Source organism: Haliaeetus albicilla, chromosome 16 (genome assembly GCF_947461875.1).
Source record: "Haliaeetus albicilla chromosome 16, bHalAlb1.1, whole genome shotgun sequence".
NCBI lineage: Eukaryota > Metazoa > Chordata > Aves > Accipitriformes > Accipitridae > Haliaeetus > Haliaeetus albicilla.
The window spans coordinates 32,180,418-32,200,966 of record NC_091498.1 but is presented as its reverse complement, the minus strand read 5'-3'; the positions used below and the strand labels follow the sequence as shown (position 1 = coordinate 32,200,966).

Genomic DNA, 20,549 nt, shown 5'->3' with positions numbered 1-20,549 from the left:
TTGTCCAATCTTCACCCAAAGTCCAGAATTTTTCACAATCCCTTTCTGTGTGCTGTAAGAACAAAAATGTATGACCACAGCAGACAAGGGAGAAGTATACCTGATAAAAATAATGTACGACAATAGCAGCGATCGGCCCAAAGAGAAGAGAGAGCTATTATTCCTTTCCCCTCCCACAGACCTTCTCCACCCTTGTAACATTGCAGCTCCCTCTTCAAAGAGACTCAAAGAAAGTCAAAACAATGTATGGCCCGCTTCCATTTGCTATAAAAGTACAGAAATGTAGCACAGACATCAATGCCAGGCGCCTATCACAACTCTGTGTGTCTTCAGGAGGATATTTGACCTCCAAGGATAAGACCAACCGGAAAGTCAGGGAGTGAGATTTCCTTTGCTTTAAAGTACAATACGACTTCACCCACCTCAATGTCCTTTAGCATTGGCTTCTGCTGACCTCCCCAAGGCCCTCTGTTTCAGCACATGAGATCTCTGGGCTTGGGATGGGTCACAGTGCCAGCCTTTAGCCAGGCAGTTAAGCTTCCCCTGTAAGTCCCCCCAGCAGAAGCGTAGTGCTGCTGTCTGTCCCCGTGGCCAGAATTTGAGCCTGGCTTAGCTGCTGGAGCCCCTGTCCCATTAAACATCATGCTCACATGGCAAGGCTTAGCTGGCTTGCTTGGTGACCCATGGAGAAACACTGCCCTGCACTTATCAAAAGAGTGGGTGATGGTGTCAAAACTGGATTTGATACATCTGAGTCAAAGGCAAGCCCTGCACAGCCACACACGCATGGCTAAATTTGGCTCTCACTTCCCTTCCTATGCATGCTTGAGAAAGCAGCCGCACCCTGCAGGGAGATAAGAAACCCTCTAATCAGGGAAGCGTAAGCCACAGCTGAAATGACAGCAGAGAGAAGACAACCTGTGTGTCAGAGGTTGCAGACCGTCAGAGCTCTTAGGGATGCCCCCACGGGGAGGGGGAAATCTAGAGAAAGCCAGCAACTCGGCCACGGCCTCTTCTTGTCTCTTGCGTCTTATCTTTGGCTGTGTCCACATTTAGAGATGAAGTACTCTCAGCCCTTTCTTCATCTTATTCAAGTTTGGTTGCCTCTTGATTTGGCAAAATCATTATAAAGTCTCCAACCCCTCAGAAATGTGGACATGCCCCACCCCCAACCCCCCAGTCTGCCAGCTAGGATTCAATTAATATCAGGCAATTTAAACTGAATTAAAAGTTCTGGCGTGAGGCTCTGTCCTGGTTTAACTTGGCCAGCATCACACCACACCCTCATTTCGATTAACCCAAGTTTGAACACAGACATAGCCCTTAAAGCAGCTGTAAGAACTAGGCAAAGGTTAAATAATGAAAATAGCATGAATAAATAAAAAGAAGGGAGCCGAGCAGGATAAAGACCTGCTGACTTGGCAGGCACTCACATTGCTTCCAGTTTCATGCCCTCTTTTGAACACAGGCACCCTGGAAGCGAGGACAATCTTCCAACAGTGCTGGGTGAAGGGAGGGGGGACATGGGGGTTTACTGTGTTAGAAATGCTGAGATGGACCAGGGATCACTCAATCAGACATGTCAGAAGGAGCAATTTATAGTCAGCCCCTCGCTGAAATGTCAGTGGTGCTAATGCATTACAGCTTCTGCTTGGCCAGGCGGAAGACTTTTGGAGCGTTAGGGTATAAACGGGACTGCAAGCAGCACAAAACCATTCTGCTGTTTCATGGGTGGTGCGTGTTCCCACCACACACTTCAAGCAGCATGTTGGCAAGTCATTCTGACACCTGCGGGGTCCACTGGCGTTTCCACTAGCCAAGGTATATTAGCTCATCCTGCCTTCCTCTAGGGACCCCAGCTTATCCTGTCAGTACTTTCTCATGAACATAGCCATGAGATAAAGAATTGGCTCATTTTACGGCTGGTCTTGCTTCACCCACGAAGCTGAGCAGCAACCATTGCCACGGGGTCTGCTCCTGAGAGCCACATAGGGTTTGACCAGATGGGTCCCTCTAAAAGCAGGCACAGATCCCCAGAGTTTGTCTTTGGGGCAGAGCAGATGGAGGAGAAACAAAAACTAGGGTGATCTTGGCTGCATCCCTGGTTCCTCCTGTTGTTTCACAGCTGGGGCCTGGGAGCAAGCTCTGACCTCCACGGGCCAAACTTGGTGCCACTTGTCTGCTGGAGCAACCTGGATTTCAGTCCGTTAAGGACACAGCCCTGGGTCAGTAAGTGAAAGGGATCCAGAAATATTCCATTAATATGGAGAAACATTCCCAGTTATGATCATCAACCACGGGACTAAAGTGATTGGATTGTGTAAACAGACCAAAGCTGGGTTTATTAGAGCACGTTCCCTTTTCTAGGTATCTTATGCTAATGCACACAGAGATCTGGGAGATAGGAACAGTTTGAGGACTGTAAAAGGAATCCAGCAGACAGCTATTAACAGAGGAAAAATTCACAGGTACCCAAGCCTGGGCACAAGCATGGTTTTTATTACACTCAGAGGGGTTGGCAGAACACCAAGTTTCTATTCTAACTTGTATATGAATTTATATCTGCATATGTGTGTGTGTGCATGGACTTTAGTATCAACCACAAGAGAGGTGAAAAAGGGAGGATTTAATATACTAGCTACAAAATACACTTCAAAGTAATTTCTAACAGTGTCTCAGTGCTGAGGAGTATTACTGTGACACAAAGCAGGCTGAAAGCCATAAGGCTGAGCCCAAAACATGCCGGGGTCCATCGTACAGTCTGTGCATACACGTGCGTGTTTTGTGGCTGTGCAATGCTGTTAGCAGTATGCAACCATGCAGCACACACGCAAGCCGTGTGCTTCACCTAGAGTGATGTATCTTCACAAAATATATCCCTCTGACAGACGTGCAGTTTTGTTAAGATGAATGAGAAAACTCTGTATCTGCCCTCACCTCAGGGTGAAACACATGGAGCAAAATACCACAAATGAGTGTTTCCAACACAAAGAATAAACACGGATACGTAAGGAATCTAGGGCAGCTCTGCTGACGATACAACAAGCCCTACAGCAGAGACAGGCAGCCTCCAGAGGGGAAATCCCAGGTGCCAGGGATGACTCCAAATTCCCTGGGGATTAACACACACTTTAGCCTAAACTCAGGTAAGAAAAACCTTTGCGAGGCAGCTCCACTGCTTGCCAGGGATGGCTGTCACAGCAGCCCCATGGCACACGCCAAGCACGTTCAAAGGTCCCCTCGCAGGAAATCCCATTGAAGACACTGATTAATTTCTTCCTTCAGGCCAATGATGAGTATTTTAAAGCTATACCTCTGAATTCTAACAATCATATAATGAGGTGAGCAGGGTCCGACCCACACAAAGCAAAAAAGAGGCACTGAGTGCCCAGCCCACAGACAGGCACCCCCTGAACTTTTCAAAAGTGAATAAAAAAACCTTGAAGACTTTTGTCTTGGCTTTCCTTCAACTCATGCACTGGAGCAGAGGTGGGTATCTTGGATGCCAATACAAAGCATCCCCTGAGGTTTTATTATACCTCGTTCCCCCCCCCCCCCTTTCTTCCCCCCTCTCAGAGCAGTGCCTGGATCTCTCTCACATCTTCTCTCACATTATTCATAATTCTCATCTGAAAGAGGAGGAAAAAAAAATATCTGTGAACTGAGCCTGTCTGCCTCTCACCAAGCACTCAGCCATCACACTAAATTTTTCTCTATCCTTATGCTGCCACTGGAGCAGCATTCACAATTATCTCACTTTTCTCTATGCAGGCAATACCCTGGTAAGGATACTTTAATAGCTGGTATAGAGCTTAAAATTACCACACAACAAAAGATAATGGCACTCTAGGCATGAAAAATAACTCAGGATACTTACAGTCATGAGCACATAGCCACAGGGATCCATATGGTTGTTAATGGCCTCTGACAGACCGTAAAGGCAAAGGCCGCATCAGTCCCTGCTATACTGTAAGCAGGGTTGCTTTGCTAGAAAAAGATGTGCTGAAATACCACAAAGTCGGGGTGTTCCTGGAAGGGGCGGGCAAGAGGGGAGAGGTGGAAATAGGTTTTGGAAAGGCATCCTGGGATGTGTCATCTTCAGCCCAGGTCAGAGCTGTGAGAGGTGTCTGAGCCACGGGGCAGAGAGTGGCAAGAAAACCCCATTGTCCTTGCCTGACCGCTCTCATCTGCCCACGCTGCTGCTTGGAGACCCCAAATCAGAGGTGGGGAGGGCAGCACACACACAGATAAATCATCTGATAGTGTGGTTTTTAGTCACTAACCCTGTCTCTTCTGCTTCTGCTGCAGTTGCCTGTCCTGTGAAGCGACATGAGTCTCAAGGGATCCCTCAGCAGCAATCCTGGCTCATCAAAGTAAGGATCTCTATGGTGGGCTTCCTCCATCTCATGGCTGAGCACCACCACGCCTACCTACCAGCCGTGGGGATGCTCCTAGCAGTCCCACTTGTCCCCCAAATCCCTGGTCTTTGTTTCACCCTTCCTGGGCACCTCACAAGCTGTGGCCATAGCCAGCATCGCTGCCTCAAACCTCATGTGCTCTGCGTGCTGTGGCTTGGTAATGCTGCATTAGGTGCAGAGAGAGGAGCCTCTTCACCTGTGGCTTGGGGGCTTTGGCAGCCCACGGCAGTTTCCCAGTGGAGCCAGAGCCATCAGCTCTCTCGCTCCTTCCTGCACGCTCCTGGCCTCTGGAGAGCAGGGTGTAGGTGTATGAGCACTGTGAACTACTGCCTGCCCTCAGGGGGACATGGTGACAGAGCAGAAAGTAGCCGCTGGCCACCAACTGGCTCACTGCACCATGCAGGACAGCCAGACCACAGTGCCTGAAACCCTGAGGTCCTGCTTTGATCCTCCTCTGCCAGGCCTAGCTGGAGAAAACACTCTTACCTCCTGGCTGCACACTCCTACGCACAACCCAGGCATGGGGGTGGGGGGCCCACAGGGGATGTAACCCACACTTAGAGACCTGACACCCCAAAACTCAAGTGTTTACATGCACTTACGTCCTTCCACATTTTTACATGGGACACGTTCTACATCTAAGCACCTGCCTTCAAGGGCTCTGAACAACCTGATCTAGTTGAAGATGTCCCATCTCATTGCAGGGGGGGTTGGACTAGATGACCTTTAAAGGTCCCTTCCAACCCCAACGGTTCTATGATTCCATGATCTCAAAAGAGTCCACTAATAAGGGATCTTAGTCTCGGCACTTACACTGCCTCAGGTTCAGGTGGACTCAGGTATCACATGGAGGGGTCTCCATTTACCTGCGGTGCTTCCAGTCACAAACACACTTATCGCTCACTGGGAGCCACTGTCCAGCCCCTCCAAAAGCAATGTCCTTCCAGGGGATACTGTGCGTGAAAGTAACTCTAGTGGGGACAGACCTAGATGGGCTCCTCTGTCTCCTGTTTCCAGCTGCTGGGTTTAGTGACATGTGCCTGTGGTGTGGATGACAGCTAGGGTTGCAGAGGGAGCCGCCAGCACGGTTAGACAAGCAAATGTTTTGCCTGGTAATTTGGAGTCACACCACATCTGATGGACATGATGAGGAGGGCAGGGCTGGTCCCTCTTGGGACAGCTGCAGAGCTGCTGTGCTGATTATCGCATGAGCTGCAGTGTGAAAGCAGATGTTAAAAAGATCTGGGAGCTGATGGTTTATTTGTACCTTCTTTCTTTTACAGTGGCAGCATGGGCAGAGCAGACGGAGCCGCCAAGCTGAGCGCAAAGGACCTGTATGGTAAGTTGTGCCTACGAACACATCTAAGGTTTCCTATAGCAAAAGCACTTCTGGAGATCTGGACACGGCTCTTGGGGAGTTTTAGGCTGGAACTCAATCAAAGCCATGTGAATCCAGACCTGCATACGCAACAGGCTGGCCTGACATGGCAGCAAAAAGGCACCTTGCCTCTGTGCCACTGCCTCCCATGCTGGGGACAGCTATGATTTTTTGAGAACAGACAAGCTATGCAGAACATTGCTTCCCCTCACCCCCACCCATCACCCAGATCCTCTCCAGTTATGTTAGCAAGATAACCTGATAAAGGGCCTAACAAAAGAAAGACTGTCCTCAGCAGGTTAATGATTATAATCTTTTTAACTACTCAGTGAACCATGAAAACTCCAGTGCCCTTTGGCTCTTTGGAAGTAGAGGGAATTGGTAGGATGGGTGCTTGTGCAAAGCCTGATATGCAGCTTGGTTATAAACCACCCCAGCTCCAGGGGAGCCAGAGAGTCACTGGGTGAAGAGCCATAGAGAACATTTAGGTACCAATAACAGTGATTCCTGATCTTAGCAGCTCTCTTAACGTACCCCAGGTGAAGACTTGGCCTGTGGGGTGGGCAGAACAAGCAGAAAGTTGTGTGAGAAGTCACCTCCCTCAGTCACTCTCTGGATAAGAAGATGGGGTTTTGTCTGGGGGAACACTAGCAGCTTTTGAGGAGTCCAAGCCTGCAAACTCTCACACCTGAGAGCTGTCGATTTGCTTGGTTGATGCTTTCATTGGGTACGAACAGGCTATGTGTGACCCTTGTTGGAGAGCTTGTATTTGATAAGAAATCTCCCTTTGCAGCTAGGAGGTGAGGGTGGTTTATTTGTCCCTGGGAAGTGACTTTGGTTGCTGAACAGTTTTGGCTGGAGGTTTATCAGTGTGGAGTGGCCTGGGGCAGTGTCCCACAGGTGACCTATCTTGCCTGGAGAGAAGTGGTTGCTGGTGGGAAGGCAGGGGCTGTACTTAATGGATGAAGTGTTAAAAGTCATTGTTAACTTCGATTAGCTGCAAAGAAGGGAAACATGGGAATAAAGGTAGAACAGAAATTTGGTGCTACTGGCTGGGGCTATTTGTGGCGTGGATGCTGCATGATGGGCAGGTGCCAAGTGGGGGTTTGAACTGTGTCAGTCACTTGTCTGGAGATGAAATGACACATGATAAGCCTAGAAAGAAGCAAGGGGATGAGGCATGGAAAAGTTTGGGTGCTGCTCCACTTTGCACACAGGACTGCTAGTTCAGATGAGCTCCTCCTACCTCTAACAGCGTAATTTCTTTTGCTGTGCACTGAACGCTCCTGCAGATCTGATCAGAGGCAGAAAGCTTATAGTTGCAAGGTAAATAAAGACTCACTGCAAGGTAAACAGAGAGCCCTACAGAGACACGTAAAAACGAAACAGAGAGCTGACAACTGTGTTGAACCCATCCCTTAGCAGCACCATAATCACATAATCAAGGTTAGCACCCATGGGCAGAGGCAGCCCAGAGCTCTGAATTGTCAGGGTTTCAGGGTGGGATCTAACTGTGAGTGCAAGGACAGCGAGTGGGGACCACCTCACAATGCCTCCACCGCAAAATCTAGCAAAGGGAAAGGCTGGCAAACTGCCTTTAAAACAAACACAGTTTTTCAAATAAGTAATTTTCAACACTGAGTTATATCTTTTAAATTTGTTTGTATGGACACACCCCAAAAGCAAATTTCACTGGAGATGGGACCTCTCTGACCAAATTCCAAAACCTTAAATGAAGACCATAAGTCCATGGGCCAAATCCTGAAAAGGAGTAAATCAGCTGCCTGTTATTTCCCTGCCACCTCTGAAGCACAGTATGAGGTCTGCAGTCATTTACTGCATAAATCAGTGGCTGTTGGATGGCTCAGCCCAGCACTGCTCCAGTACATCCACAGGGTTTTTGCTTGGCAGAACTTGAAACCCGCCCCACTAATTCAGCATGTCATTATCAAAGGACACTCAGCATGTGTTAAACCAATATTTAAATGTCTGGGTCCTCTTCGCACTCGGATCCTCCCTCCCCCAACATTAATTTCTGCTGTGAGCTGGCACATTTGGGGATGGAGGGCAGGCAAGAACTAAAATTCCAGGGAGAATTATGTTTCATAATGAAACAAATCACATCAAGCTGAGCTGGCCTTGATTATGTGATTACAATGCTGCTAAGGGACGTTCAGAGCTTACAAGACTCTTCGTATTTCCATTCTTCTCCAGTGTAATCAGGCTGGACCCTCAGCCTGTGTACACTGCCAGGCTTCTAAAGAAATTAGTGCAATGACTCCCAAATTCACAGCACACAGACATCTGCTGCATTTAAAGTTTGCTGGGTAATGTACACAGATGCTCCAATGCACAGATGTCTAAATATTATTCCTAGGTGAACGAGGCCTTGGTTTTAGCTTTCTTAAGATGTTTTTTTCTACAATAGAGTGCCTCTCACCACACAGCAGGTATGGGAGGAAGGATGGCACGTACTGAACCATTAGTTCAGGTACTTGGGCTCTAAATGCTAACCCAGCCTGAGCCTTCATTACTGGCCTAACATGACAGGAATGCCAACTGTAGGGACACGACTGCTATCTGAGGGCTGAGGTGTCCCCAGTATCAACAGGGACTTACTGGCAGTATTAAAGCCACCTCAGGTGAGACCCTGGAAAGTGATATTTAAAAGCGTCATAGTGAGGCTGAAGCAGAGCAGCAGCTCCAGGCTGCGTACAGAAAGTCAGCTGGATGACAGAGGTTTATACTGGTGGGGTGTCTGTTCTGGGGGGTTCATGGACATAGTGTGAAACTCACAGGGCCACACAGGACACAGCCTGTGGGGTCAGAAAGGTGGCTGCCCTGGTGTCACCCTCTACCTGCTGTAATTGCCTTGATCATCAAGTACGTGGCATCCCACTGTGCCTTCCAAGCACAGTGGGATGCAGAGAGATATGCAAAGTCACCAGGGAATTCTGCAAAGAAATGGGCTTAAAGCCCTGAACTATCTTATCCCAGCTCTGTCCCTACCAGAGTTTTGATCAGAGTTGGATATGCTTTCTAGGTGCTCAGCTGTCCTCGGTGGAGTTTTCCGGCTGTCATGGGAGCAGGATACTCATCCTTTCCTCCCCCCCTTAGCAAACCAGCATCACATTTGCTCAGCTCCACATTCTGGAAGAGTCTGTGGCTGCCTGCACAGAGTGAGCCCCAGCTCCGCTGGCAGCAGGGGGAATGGCTGGCACCTATCAAGTTGCCACCTTACTCAATGCACAGCAACCAGCTGAATAAATGTTAATGCATACCATAAATAAATTAAGCTGCTTCTCCCCTTACTGGCATCTGTTCTGAGCCTAGATGAAAGCCTGCGGGAGGGGGAGGAAACCAGTGTGGCTCCAGCAGAAGCCAAGGGAAGGTCTGGGAGGAAGTGTTTCTGCATAGCGCTTCCCACAGCAGGCTTCTCCCACCCCTTTCTGTGGTGACACCCAGGTGGGCTTCAGGAGGTGTTCATCTAAGCTGCTTTCGTGGTTGATCAGACAGCACCATCTCTCATGGCAGATTAGGCAGTGTAACCATGAGAAGCAGCATAGAGTCGAGGGCAGTTTAACGATTATGGTGGATTTCTCACAGGGCTGTAGGAAGGAAATGGCTCTGCAGCAGTGTTCAGAGCAGCCCATTTTTGTTTGGCTACTGTGTCTGTCCCTGCGGTGCTCAGCCGCTTTCCAGCACCCCTGGTCAACCCCTCAGGTGTCTTTGCCTCTCACTGCACAGAAGTGCCCAGCAGATCCGAAACCAGGCTGGACGCCCAGCAGGGCCACAGAGCAGAGGGGTGGGATGTGGAGGGGCACCACAGACGTGCAAGATGCCAGCCTGGCATAAGAGCAGCTCTTGTCTCACATCCAAACCTGTGAGACCCAGCCAGTTGGCTCCAACCTGCCTGCCCTATCCTTGATACACTCATTTCTGGAAAAGACCAAAACTTGTCAGGGTACAGGGCTGGAAAAGGGATTTTGGAGCAAGAGAAACTGCCTGTAGCATGAGTTAGGCTGGATAAACAAGGTGCGGAACAGCAGCAGCCTGCAAGGAGCGATCACTTGACACTGCACGCCCCCCGTAACCCAAGAAAGGCTTCGGCGCTGTAACAGGACACGGGGCACTAACACAAAGAGAAGAGCCATTCCTGCCTGCCTGACGTGGCCCTGGACAGGTATCATCTGCCTGGGGAGCCGTGGGGAGAGGAGACTCCGTGGGCAGCGGCTGCACCCAGGAGCCACCGGCAGAGGCTTGGTGGAGGATGCTGGCCCTGGGTAGGCAGAATACGCTGATGGCAAAGGCATAAATTATCTTTAATGGTCACAGACCAACTCCTGGGAGTCTCCACAGACCTCCCTTGTCTCCCAACGGAGCCTCCAGCCCCCAGCCATGTGGGGAGGTCTCTGAAATGAGACTTGCCAGCCCCCAGCATAGCCCCCAGACTGTCATTTCTTGCTGCCGGCTCTCCTGCACCCTCACTCGCACCCTGGGTAAGCACAGCGTGAAGCAGGGCCTTGGGGTCACTGCTGTGAGATACCTGTCACAGACAAGAGTTGTGCCAACTCAAGAATGACCCCAAAAATGGAAGACACAAACATTGATTCAAGATACTCTTGCTTTCCTTAAAGCTGCATTGTAAATGTGCATTTACTATTGATGGCTCAGCACAATGACCAACAAAAGAGTCATTATTTACTATTAGTTATTGCCTGCCCAAACCATGAGCTTGTTAATTATTTCAGCTGGAGGCCATGTGGCAGTCACACTGTTATCAATGGGAGCACTGAGGCTCCAGAAGAGGGTTTGTGCACAGATTTAACACACGCTGGTATTGTCTGCAGGATACAACCCTGGCAGGAGTAGTGGCTAGAAACCTGAATTTGCTCAGCTACACTGTTGGGTTGAGAGGACCATGCACATGCCTAAACCCAAGGGGATCTGGGCAGCATCTGAACAGTGCCACGCTGGCATAAGCTCACATTTAGCACCACTGTGCCACTCCCCCCTCAGATGCACATGTATCCTCTGTGTCTTTTAGCAAAAGCTAAAAACAGAAAGCACTGGCATTCACCGAGATGATTTCTGAGGTTCGACAGCTCAGCGGGAAGGCCGGGAGTTTGGTTTTAGGCACATCTGACTCAGATGAGACATCACCCAGTGCCCTGAAGCAGGCCTGCTTTGCCATCAGTAAAGCAGTAAAACTGCAATTCTGGATAAAGCAACTTCACACTTGACTGACTGAGCAGCCATTTCCTTTAAAGCTATCGTCCCACAGGAGAGTAAAGCCTGAGATCCAGCAAAGATCAAGACTCCTTGCTGTAGAGAGGAGGAACCACTTCCCTCAGACTGCCCTGCAGTTTCCCATTTGGGAAATGACAGGGGCATGGAGAGAACTGGTGCTGACCACAGCAGTACCAACCTAACAGGGGTTTTCCAGGTCCAGTGTTTCCTGTACATACCACTCCTCCCAAGGGACCTGCTCTGCTTGCCCAAGACCTCCAGAGCACCGGACAGGGCAGACAGACACACAGGTGTCTCCAACCAGCTGCACAACCATAGCCAACACATTTCACCCTTGGGCATTGCTTTCCCCTGCTCCTGCCATTTGCCAGGACAGATTGAAAGCTGCTCAGAGGAGGGAGAGTCCGTGGATGCATTTGCCCAGTGCAATGGGACAGTAACAGGGAGCCAAAGTGCTCTTGCAGTAGGTGGAGGAAAGGCAGTGCAGTTTTCCCACATGCTGTTGCTATTTGCTACCCCGGCCCACCAGAGCCCTGGGCAGTGCTGATCACAGGTCCAAGTCAGAGCAGTGCTCAAGACATTAATTCCCCATCTCCTCTGCTGCCGGCCTTGAATAACTCCCTTGTTCTCCCCCACTGCTCCCTCGTCCTCCCCCACTGCTCCCTCAGTGCCATTTCAGCTTCTTTCTTCACGCCCCCTTTCCCACCCGAGATTCCAGCTTCAGATTACCCCAGGTCCCCTCTGATGCTGCCTTATGAGTGACCCTTTTATTCAAAGCCTTAGACATTTAACACTCCAACTGGAAACAGGGCTGGCAATAAAATGGAAAGCCAGCATTCCTGTTAGTTCCTGCAGATCAAAACCCAGTGATGGGTAAGACGGGGAACATGTAGGCTCAGGTCAGCCCTGACTGGACCTACTGGAAAGAGCAGGCTCTGCTCCGGGTGCTCCTGGCTGGAAATCCAAGTTGGCTGGGCTCAGCCCTGGCCACAGAGCTGCTTTGAAACTGCTCTGACCTGCCACAGGCAGCCCTCGTGCCTGCCTCGCAGGGCCTTTGGGACGGCACTTAGTGGCAGGGGGCTGCAGAGAGGGATCTGCCACCGACGCTGCAGTGCCCGCTCGGCATCTGCGGTGACCCTTTTTCTTTGCCACTTCAAGACTGCTGAGCACAAGTTCTCTCCTTGCATGGAGTAACTGCTCAGAGCTTATTCAGAAGAACATTTTATTAAATGGAAATGGGTTGGTGGATATGCCTAAGTACCTTAATTAATAACAACAAAAAAAGGGAAGCTTTTCATTACAATTTTTTTTTGGTCCTCAAGTAAAGCAAATTCATCAGTTTGTTTAATTAAATCAAGGTTCCCCCAATCTCACTAAATGTATTCTGACATTCAAAAAATGTCATTACCAGCTATGGGAAGTTCAGAAAACAATACTTTGGATTGTTTGGTGAAAAATAATTTGGTAGATATCTTCCAGTTCTGGTTGTAATGGAAAAAAGGAACACCTCTACCCAGGAGCTTCCCCTGCAGCTCCTCAATACCCCGATTATCTTCCACTGAGCAGCCCCTGGGTGCCTGCCCAGCAGACAGTATGCTACTGTACATACTGCCTTGCACTCCCCAGCACGCCAGACACAAACACGTAGTGTTTCTTGATGTACTCAGTCCTTGCACAATCTGGGAGGTGGTTCAGGTTTTTATTTGCTATTCTAGAGTGGGTTGTGTCTTCAGCTAATAAAACAGGAATGTGAGCACTTGGGTCTGAGCTAGTGGCAAATATTAAGCGTGCCAAAGAGGAATTCAGCCTCGTGACACCTACTAGCAGCTGCCCACAGGACACGCTATCAGGAAAGTGGCTCCTTGCTGCCACAGACCATTCATACTTCTGGCTGCTCCCAACCTCAATGAGAGCATTTTCATTCACTTCAAGAGCTTCCAGATCATGTATTAACGTGCCAGCCATGAGTGATAATTGCCCCAGCGTCACAGCCACCAATACAGACAAGCTCTGGCAGTTCAGAAAGTACCATGGTGCTAACAGTAAAACCAGACAGCTTGACGCTTCATAAGAAGCCGCAAAGATCCTTCCAGAATGGAGCTCTTCCCGTGCCAGCCGGCCACGGGGACACCCAAGCAGGGAAGTCTGTGCAACAGCAGAAGCAAGGTACGGACCTGCAGATGCCTCCCTGTCGGAAGCTCAGACGCAGCAGGTCTGTGCAGTGCACAAACCCAGATCCTTGACTAACCCTGCAGAACCTGGAGCATCCTCCCACTCAGCAAGGGAGCAGGAACCTGTTGGATCAGCAGAGCTGCACTACTGCAGATGTGCAGCCAGACTGCCAGATCAGATCTGGCCCCTGCTCAGATCCTGAGAATGGATGCTATTTCATAAGGCTGCTTTATAACACAGGCCCGGCAAGTTTGCATCATTGCCATTAGCATACAGAGGCATTTGCTGCTCTGTTCCTCCTCTGGAGGGCTGTGTCCTGACCTGTTGGTTTGGCACAAAGACTAGCTCATGCTACACTGGCAAGTTACTATAAACAGCGTGTGCACTGCTAGATAACGTATAGATAATATAAAGAATTGGCAAGCTCCAGAAGGAAATAGCCAGGACTTTCCTTAGGCTGTTCTAATGGATGTGGAGGCCCAAGACGTCGCTGGTGTGATGCAGGCAATCAAGGAGAGGTCCTTGGTCTAGTACTGCCAATGAAAACAAACCTAATCCGATACACCTTTGGTTCCTTACAGACTGCTTCACATATGACTTGTCCATCCCCCACGTTTTCTGCTGTGTCTTCTGCCCAGCAACGGCTGAAAACAAATACGGGGAGAGATGAGAGATGGGGAGGATCAGGGAGGATCCTGTGTGATAAAACTTGGTAATTAATCAGAGAAGGATGTGCATGGAAGGGAGGCTGGGGCCTTTGCAGCTCTGGTGTAGCTGGCTGCATTTGTTACAGAGGCACCCGTTTACACCATAACTGACTTTGGCCCGGCATACAGGTTTTGTTTAGAGCAGTTCAGAATGTAAAGGGATGGAAAGAGATGGTATCTTGGGACTGAGCTTTGGGATCCTGCCTGTAGAAGCCTGTAACCCCTGTGCAGCTCAGTATACCACCACAGGCACTCCCCCCATCAGCACCAGGAAAGGACTCAAACTCCCCTGAAACACACTGGGAACAGGTAGCGTCACGGCAATCCCGAGGCCATTCTGCCCTCTCACAGACACTTAAGAAAATGCAAAAAGAGCAGAAGAAAACCGCTATAACACACTAGAAATCTGGGGAAAGCAGAGCGTGGTGGGAACACAACTCATTTGGCCTGTTTACCCCACATGCAGAGGCACAAGCATCTTCTGTGCAGAGCTGTACGGTCGTACAGCTGTAGCCCAGCAGTCAGCAGCCGTAGGTGCTTTTGGCACACTGCTCAGCTAACGTCTTTTGGCTATCTGCTTCAGGGTCAGACAAGCTGAACGCCAGAGGAGGTTGTTTCCCTCCTCCCTAGGCTGATGTTCCCCCCTGTGAATATTCACAGGCCACTTCAGAAGCTGGCAGCAGAGGCAAGGCTCAAGCCCAGGTGCCCCGTTGGGTGTCCTACCCCTACGACCACCCTTTCTCCCACCCTTGGTACCACCGGTGCGTTGTACTGGGGATGCTCTGCCCTGTTGGCTCGGCAGGGGACATACACAAAGAGAGACAAGCCCACTTCTGCCCTCCTTTGCTCTACTCTACATCCCTAGAGACTTTAACCAAGTTATTTCAGCTCTAAGCTGGTCCCAGCAGGCAGAATTTATCCTGCTAACTGATTTCTTGTGCACACAATCCACCAGGCTGAAGGGAGTGTGCACAGCCATATCCTAGCTCCCTGCAAAAAAAGGATGTTGCATGGAAATGGGGAGGGAACTTGGCACAAAAGATGCAGTTTGGCTTCCTGGACCAAGCTGATAACCCCATCCCTCCAGGGTGTACATTGATCCTGCTTTTTTTTTTTTTTCCTCATTTATTACTCTTTCATCCCTTCCACTCCTTAACATAAAGCCAAACAGGACGCTCTCCCTTCCAGCCAAGATTTTAGCCTCATCACTGGGATTTCAGCCCAGCACCCAGTTTTGAGACCTTGAGTAAAATGCACCTTGCTGCCTCTGCAGTGGTCTGAGCTTTTTCCATTTCCTCACATGGCCACTGGTGCCAGCGGGAAACATCATTCCCACAGCACTGTTTATCCGTAAGATATTGGTGATAGATAACATTCTTCAGAGAATGGCTTTACAGTTTTCCCCACACCTCTGGGTACGTGGCAAGATTAAAGCTAGCTGATTACGAAAGGACTGAACAACTGAACTGAATTCAGTTAAAGAACCATTTATAGGTTTTTTTTTTTTCCATGAAAGGGGTGTCTTAGGGCTCACTGGGCCAAATCCTTAGACGCAAGAAGTGAGACAATTTACCAGAATGTGCATGTCCCACATGGCATCCGTGCTCAAGTAATTCAAAACTTACTGGATGACCCATGCCATTCATACAACAAGTGTTTGTGCTCAGAAACGGCATGACTGAATTACCCATCATTGCTTTTTAGTGGATCACACCAGCTGCCTTCCTCCAGATGAGACAGCATCCCCATGCTATGAGTTTGGGGTTTTTTGTTGCTAGACACCAAAAGCAAGGGACAAAGCTGTATTGTTTTCCCAACTCTGGCTCTCTTGGCAGACAGAAGGGAAACAGTACAGTGGTGGTCACTGTGGGCTCATGCCAGCTTTTATCACCTTCAGATGTTTGCTGTACTAGTGCCATGGCCCTGGAGCTCTCCTTGCCCTTTGCAGCCCAGCCTGTGTTATATCCAGAGTCCTCCACTGCTACAGCTTCTAAAGGTCACAGCAGAAGATAATTCATTTAAACAGAGGTGCAGACTGGTGTCTAAGCTTTGACAGCAGCTGCCATCTAGTTTTGGGAAAATCATCACTATATTCCTGTAATGCTTATTTATCGCATGGGGATTATGCAAATTCTCTGCCTCCTGGGGCCAGGATATGGGTTGGATAACCAGTTATGGTGCTCGGGTCTTCTCCATTGCAAGACGTAGTAGAAATGCAAAGTGTCCTAGTAGGAGACGTGTCAGATAAACCGGGAGGAAATTAGCTACGGCTGCTAATGTGCCAGCGTGCATTCATTCATACAAAATTAAGCAGACAGAGGACAGGGCTGTGCAGAAGGGCAGTGTGAGAGCCACCCAGGACAAGCAACCTGTCTTCTGAAGTCTTTTCTGGCCAAGGGAGTTCACCTGTTCAATGTAAAGGATCCCCCTTGATCCATAGAGTCAAACGGCCACAGATCTCCCTGAAGGCATCATTCTGTGTGTGGCATATTCGGATCAGCCCAGCAAAACCAGAGCTAGATTTAAGCTAAGGCAAATAATGATGCATAGCTAAGGCAAATAAAGATGCATCCATGGAAAGGTCTGCAATATTTTGCCACATTGCTTTGAAATAAACAAACCAAAAAACCCTATTTTTTTTTAAAGCACCCATGCTTCTCAGATAGATGTAGCCTAAGACTGACTATTTTGTGATCTGCAGCCTGGATCTTTAACTCTTCCTGTGTTTAAATCAAAACTAAGCACTAGGAAAGGAGATTTCAGTGTTTTGGCACCCTGCTGTCCCCAGAAAGCCTGGCTGTTTTCAGGCCTTGTGGTTATATTTGTGGATGCCAGGAGGAAACACAAAAATAAAAGTTTCCATGGGTGTGGGGGCCAGGTAGAAGCCAACAAGACAGAAGGGATTTCAGGAGAAGGAACGAGCAGACATCTTAAAGAAAGGGACAGGAAAGAGAATATGCAGAAACACCCCCTTTCTCACCCTGGGCAGCTTCTAGGACATCATTTGAATGGCATCCTGAGACAAAATAGAGGCACTTTGTTCTAGTTCTGCAGCTTTTAAAGGTAATGCAGAAATTCCCCCAGGAAAAGGTTGCAAATGGTGAAAGGGGCCTTTGCCCTCTGAGTCAGCTTACCTCTGAGTGCAGGTGATGGGAAGTTGGCCTATGCACAGCTCTGAGGTTTCTGCAGGTCCCCAAGATTTCCAAGGGCTTCTCTAAACATTCTCTCAGAGGTACATGCTGAGATCTGCCCTGACCATGGCACGTGCAGCTTCTCTGAGCTTGAAGGATAGGGCAAAGGCATCGGAGGGGACCCCAGAAAGTCTGTAGGCAACCAGCTGCAGCCCTGACCATTGCTACAACTCCATGGGCTGTTCTCCTACCAGAAAGCCAGTCTGGTTCTCCTACCAGAAAGCCAGCCTACAGTCTGGTAGGCTGTTCTACCAGAAACGCAGTCCTACGCTAGCCTCCCTCTGGAAACCGTGTCCCCCCAGTATACCTTCCCTTCCTTGGGGACTACCAGCTCTTGACACAGCTGTACACCCTTCCTTTCAGGGCTGGAGACATTTGCCTGTCCCAATGTAAAAACCCTTTGTTTCCAGACCGACCACTTCAGCCTTTTCCACTCCCTTTTAAAAAGGAGGGGATGGGATGTCTTAAAATCCAAATTTGACTCCATCCCACACAGACGCAGTGTTCTCATTTCCATTAGTGTCATCTATTTACACGAGAAATTCTTGGTGAGGAAATTGAGGTTACTGAGAGAAAAAAAAGTTACTCACATCAGACACGAATCCCTGCGGTGTGTGTTGCCGTGTGCCCTCTTCCAGACCTTGCCCCACATTTGAAGTAGGGCAGACTGAAATTAAAACACACAGCAAACAGAAAATGCCATTGACCCTTCAATGTGAGGCTAAGGTGGGAAGTGGCCGTGCTGAAATATTAATTAAATTTACTCAAGGTCACTCTGGAAGCTAATGGCTGAGCAGTGAGCCGTGCTGGGTGTCTGAGGTCTTTCCCCCCAAACTATCCTAATTCCACCTCTGAGTCAGCACTGGCAGTGTAAAAGGCACCGGCTCAGAGAACTGCAGTCTCTGTTAACGCCTCTGCCAGCATGCCCACCAATACATCATTTCTACTTGCGAACAGCAGCCACTTCAGGGCTACCAGGAATTAGCTGCAGAGGCAAAGCATACTGCTGTGTTTTCAGACACAGGCACAGAGACACAAGGTGCAAAGTACTCGGGTGTCCTGCCAAGCTGGTGGCACACCTCAGGCTTAAAGAGTGTTAGAAAAGTGTTAAAAAGCATTAGAAATCAGCTTCTATCAACTCTTGCCAGGCTCCGAACAGAAGCAGCAGCATCTCTTTTCGTGTTCGTTGTCTCTAGGCTATCTTTGTACGTTTAGCATGCTCCTGCAGTCACAAACAGGTTTGCTACCAGTGCTTGGCCCTGTGTCTGCGAATAAGTACCAAGAGGAGCTCAATTTAAAAGCTCTTCTCTGCTGGCCAAGGAGAAAGGTGACTACCCCAAGCTAAATCTCAAGGAAAGCAGCCCTTCGGGACAGTGCTTGCTCTGGAGGGACACCTGCTGGCAATGCCCACCCAGCCCAAGCTGCGCTTAGGGACCCACTCATCCTCCTTCCATGGAAGCCAAGTAGAAATAAAAGCATAACAGAGAAGCAAGGGGGTTCTGGGGAAGAGGTTCACACTAAAGAAGTGGAACCCAAAGCAAAAGCACGCTGCAAACCTGCACTTGTTCCAAGCTCTGATCTCAACTCCATCGCCCCTTGTGCCTGACCAGCATTTTGCCGCCCCAAACCATGGCAGGTCACGGGAGTGAAAGCACCTGACAGACACTGAGCAAGAAAACAGCATGAAAGACCCACAGTCTAACATACCTGAGAGGTTTGAGCTTGTTCAACCATAACCAGTTTTTAACCACCCTCCCTGCCAGCACTCTGATCTTAGGACAGCCAAAGAAACCCCAAATTCTCACTAAGTGTGAGCTAAATCAAATTAAGCAGAAACAGGAGCATTCCAGGGGCTAGATGGGCTGGCTGGAAATCCTATCCCGTTCTAGGCAGGAAAAATCTAGGTGTGAGGCTGCATGTTACATGCAGGGGCACACACACTCCTGAGGAAGGACATTTGCAGAAATCCTGACAATCAAAAATACTACCAGCATTTCTTGTAAGTCTTTGGGGAGTATTTGTCTACTAAAGAGTGACATGCTACTAAAAATATAAACTAAGGGAACATTTTGGAAAGTTTTACCTAGGTCTTGCACTACTTCACCAAAAGATCCTTTTTTATTTTTATAAATTTGGAAACTGACTGAATGAGTTCCTATAAGGATATTCATTTTCTAGGTGCCAGCCTCTTTAATGAGAAATTTGTTAAATGAGACCACATGCTCCGTGTTCAAAGAAAAGGGGAAAACAAGAGAGACGCCAACATCTCTGAGAAGGCATTAGAGAGCGCTTTGAAGTAAACCACAAATAAACTAAGATTAATATATACATCTTTAAAACACAAGGAGCCCTAACATTTGCTGCATTACAAACCCCCTTGGTTGTGACCGTTGCTACAGAGGACAGGATATTCTAACACAAGCTTTAAGAAGGGTGAAAACATATAAAACTGCCATTGCATTTTCTAAGCGAACCAGAGATCAGAGGATGTCCTCTGCTGGTGAGGAAGATGTTTTCAGTTTGGATGTTCCCAGTTCACTCTGGGCCTGGACAGTTACTCCTCTGCTATTCAAGCAGAGTATTTATAAGGAATCCCTGGGCAAGTACCAATTCACAGTAAGAGCTGACAGGGTAAATTCTTGTAGGATTATATTCAATAGCCTCATGAAATTCCAAGCAATTTTTTCCCCAATTGCTCTTTACTGCCACCTTCCACTAGGAAATGCGGGAGGTAATGAAGATTTGTTGCCTCAAAAACTATTGTACAAGAAAGCCAGGTTCTGACTGGCTGGCCTTGGTCCCTACAGCCCTTCCTATCTGTAACTACAGCCCTTTACTGCAGCTTGCCAGGAAACGCAAGAAAGCAAACTAAAAGCGTCACAGTAGTGCAGAGGGTTTCTTCTGGAAGATGATTCAAAGGGCTGTTATGTCCAAACTGGTGGGTTGTGGTTGGATTTTTTTCTTCTTGCCATGTGCATGTCATAGCCTTCTGCCAGCCTTCTCAAGCCACTCCTCACTTCCCCAGCCCTCTTCTAAGAGCTTCCCTAATTATTCGTTGCCTGGGGCTTTCCTTGACACTAGGTTTAATTTCCTCCACAAATTGTGCTGACCTCCAGGAATCAATGTATCAGCAGCATTAAGGGATACAACTTGAATGTGTACCCTACACACCCAATTTGCTGATCTTGTTATAAAAGTTAATGTCATTAATATGTCTTATTATTCCCAATACTCTGATTGAAGCTGGAAGCTCAGAGACTATGAGAAAGACTGTAGCAACCCATCATGAGAGCTGTAATTCTCAGACCTTAATATACTGATAAACAGCCACTACAATGAAGGTCTCTTCTTTTTTTTGCAGAACAAAGGAAAAAGTATTCCAACTCCAATGTCATTATGCATGAGACTTCACAGTACCACGTACAGGTGAGTA

The 20,549-nt window shown here is 48.6% G+C and overlaps 1 protein-coding gene across 1 annotated transcript in view; it reads left to right on the top strand.

The window, feature by feature from the left end:
* Positions 1 to 20,549, top strand: part of EPS8L2 (EPS8 signaling adaptor L2) — a 66,689-nt gene that overhangs the window by 17,963 nt on the left and 28,177 nt on the right. The window contains exons 2-4 of the mRNA XM_069804343.1: positions 4,309 to 4,373; positions 5,702 to 5,757; positions 20,478 to 20,542. Of these exons, the coding sequence (XP_069660444.1) occupies positions 4,330 to 4,373; positions 5,702 to 5,757; positions 20,478 to 20,542 (165 nt within the window). The 5' untranslated portion in view covers positions 4,309 to 4,329. The remainder of the gene's footprint in view (positions 1 to 4,308; positions 4,374 to 5,701; positions 5,758 to 20,477; positions 20,543 to 20,549) is intronic.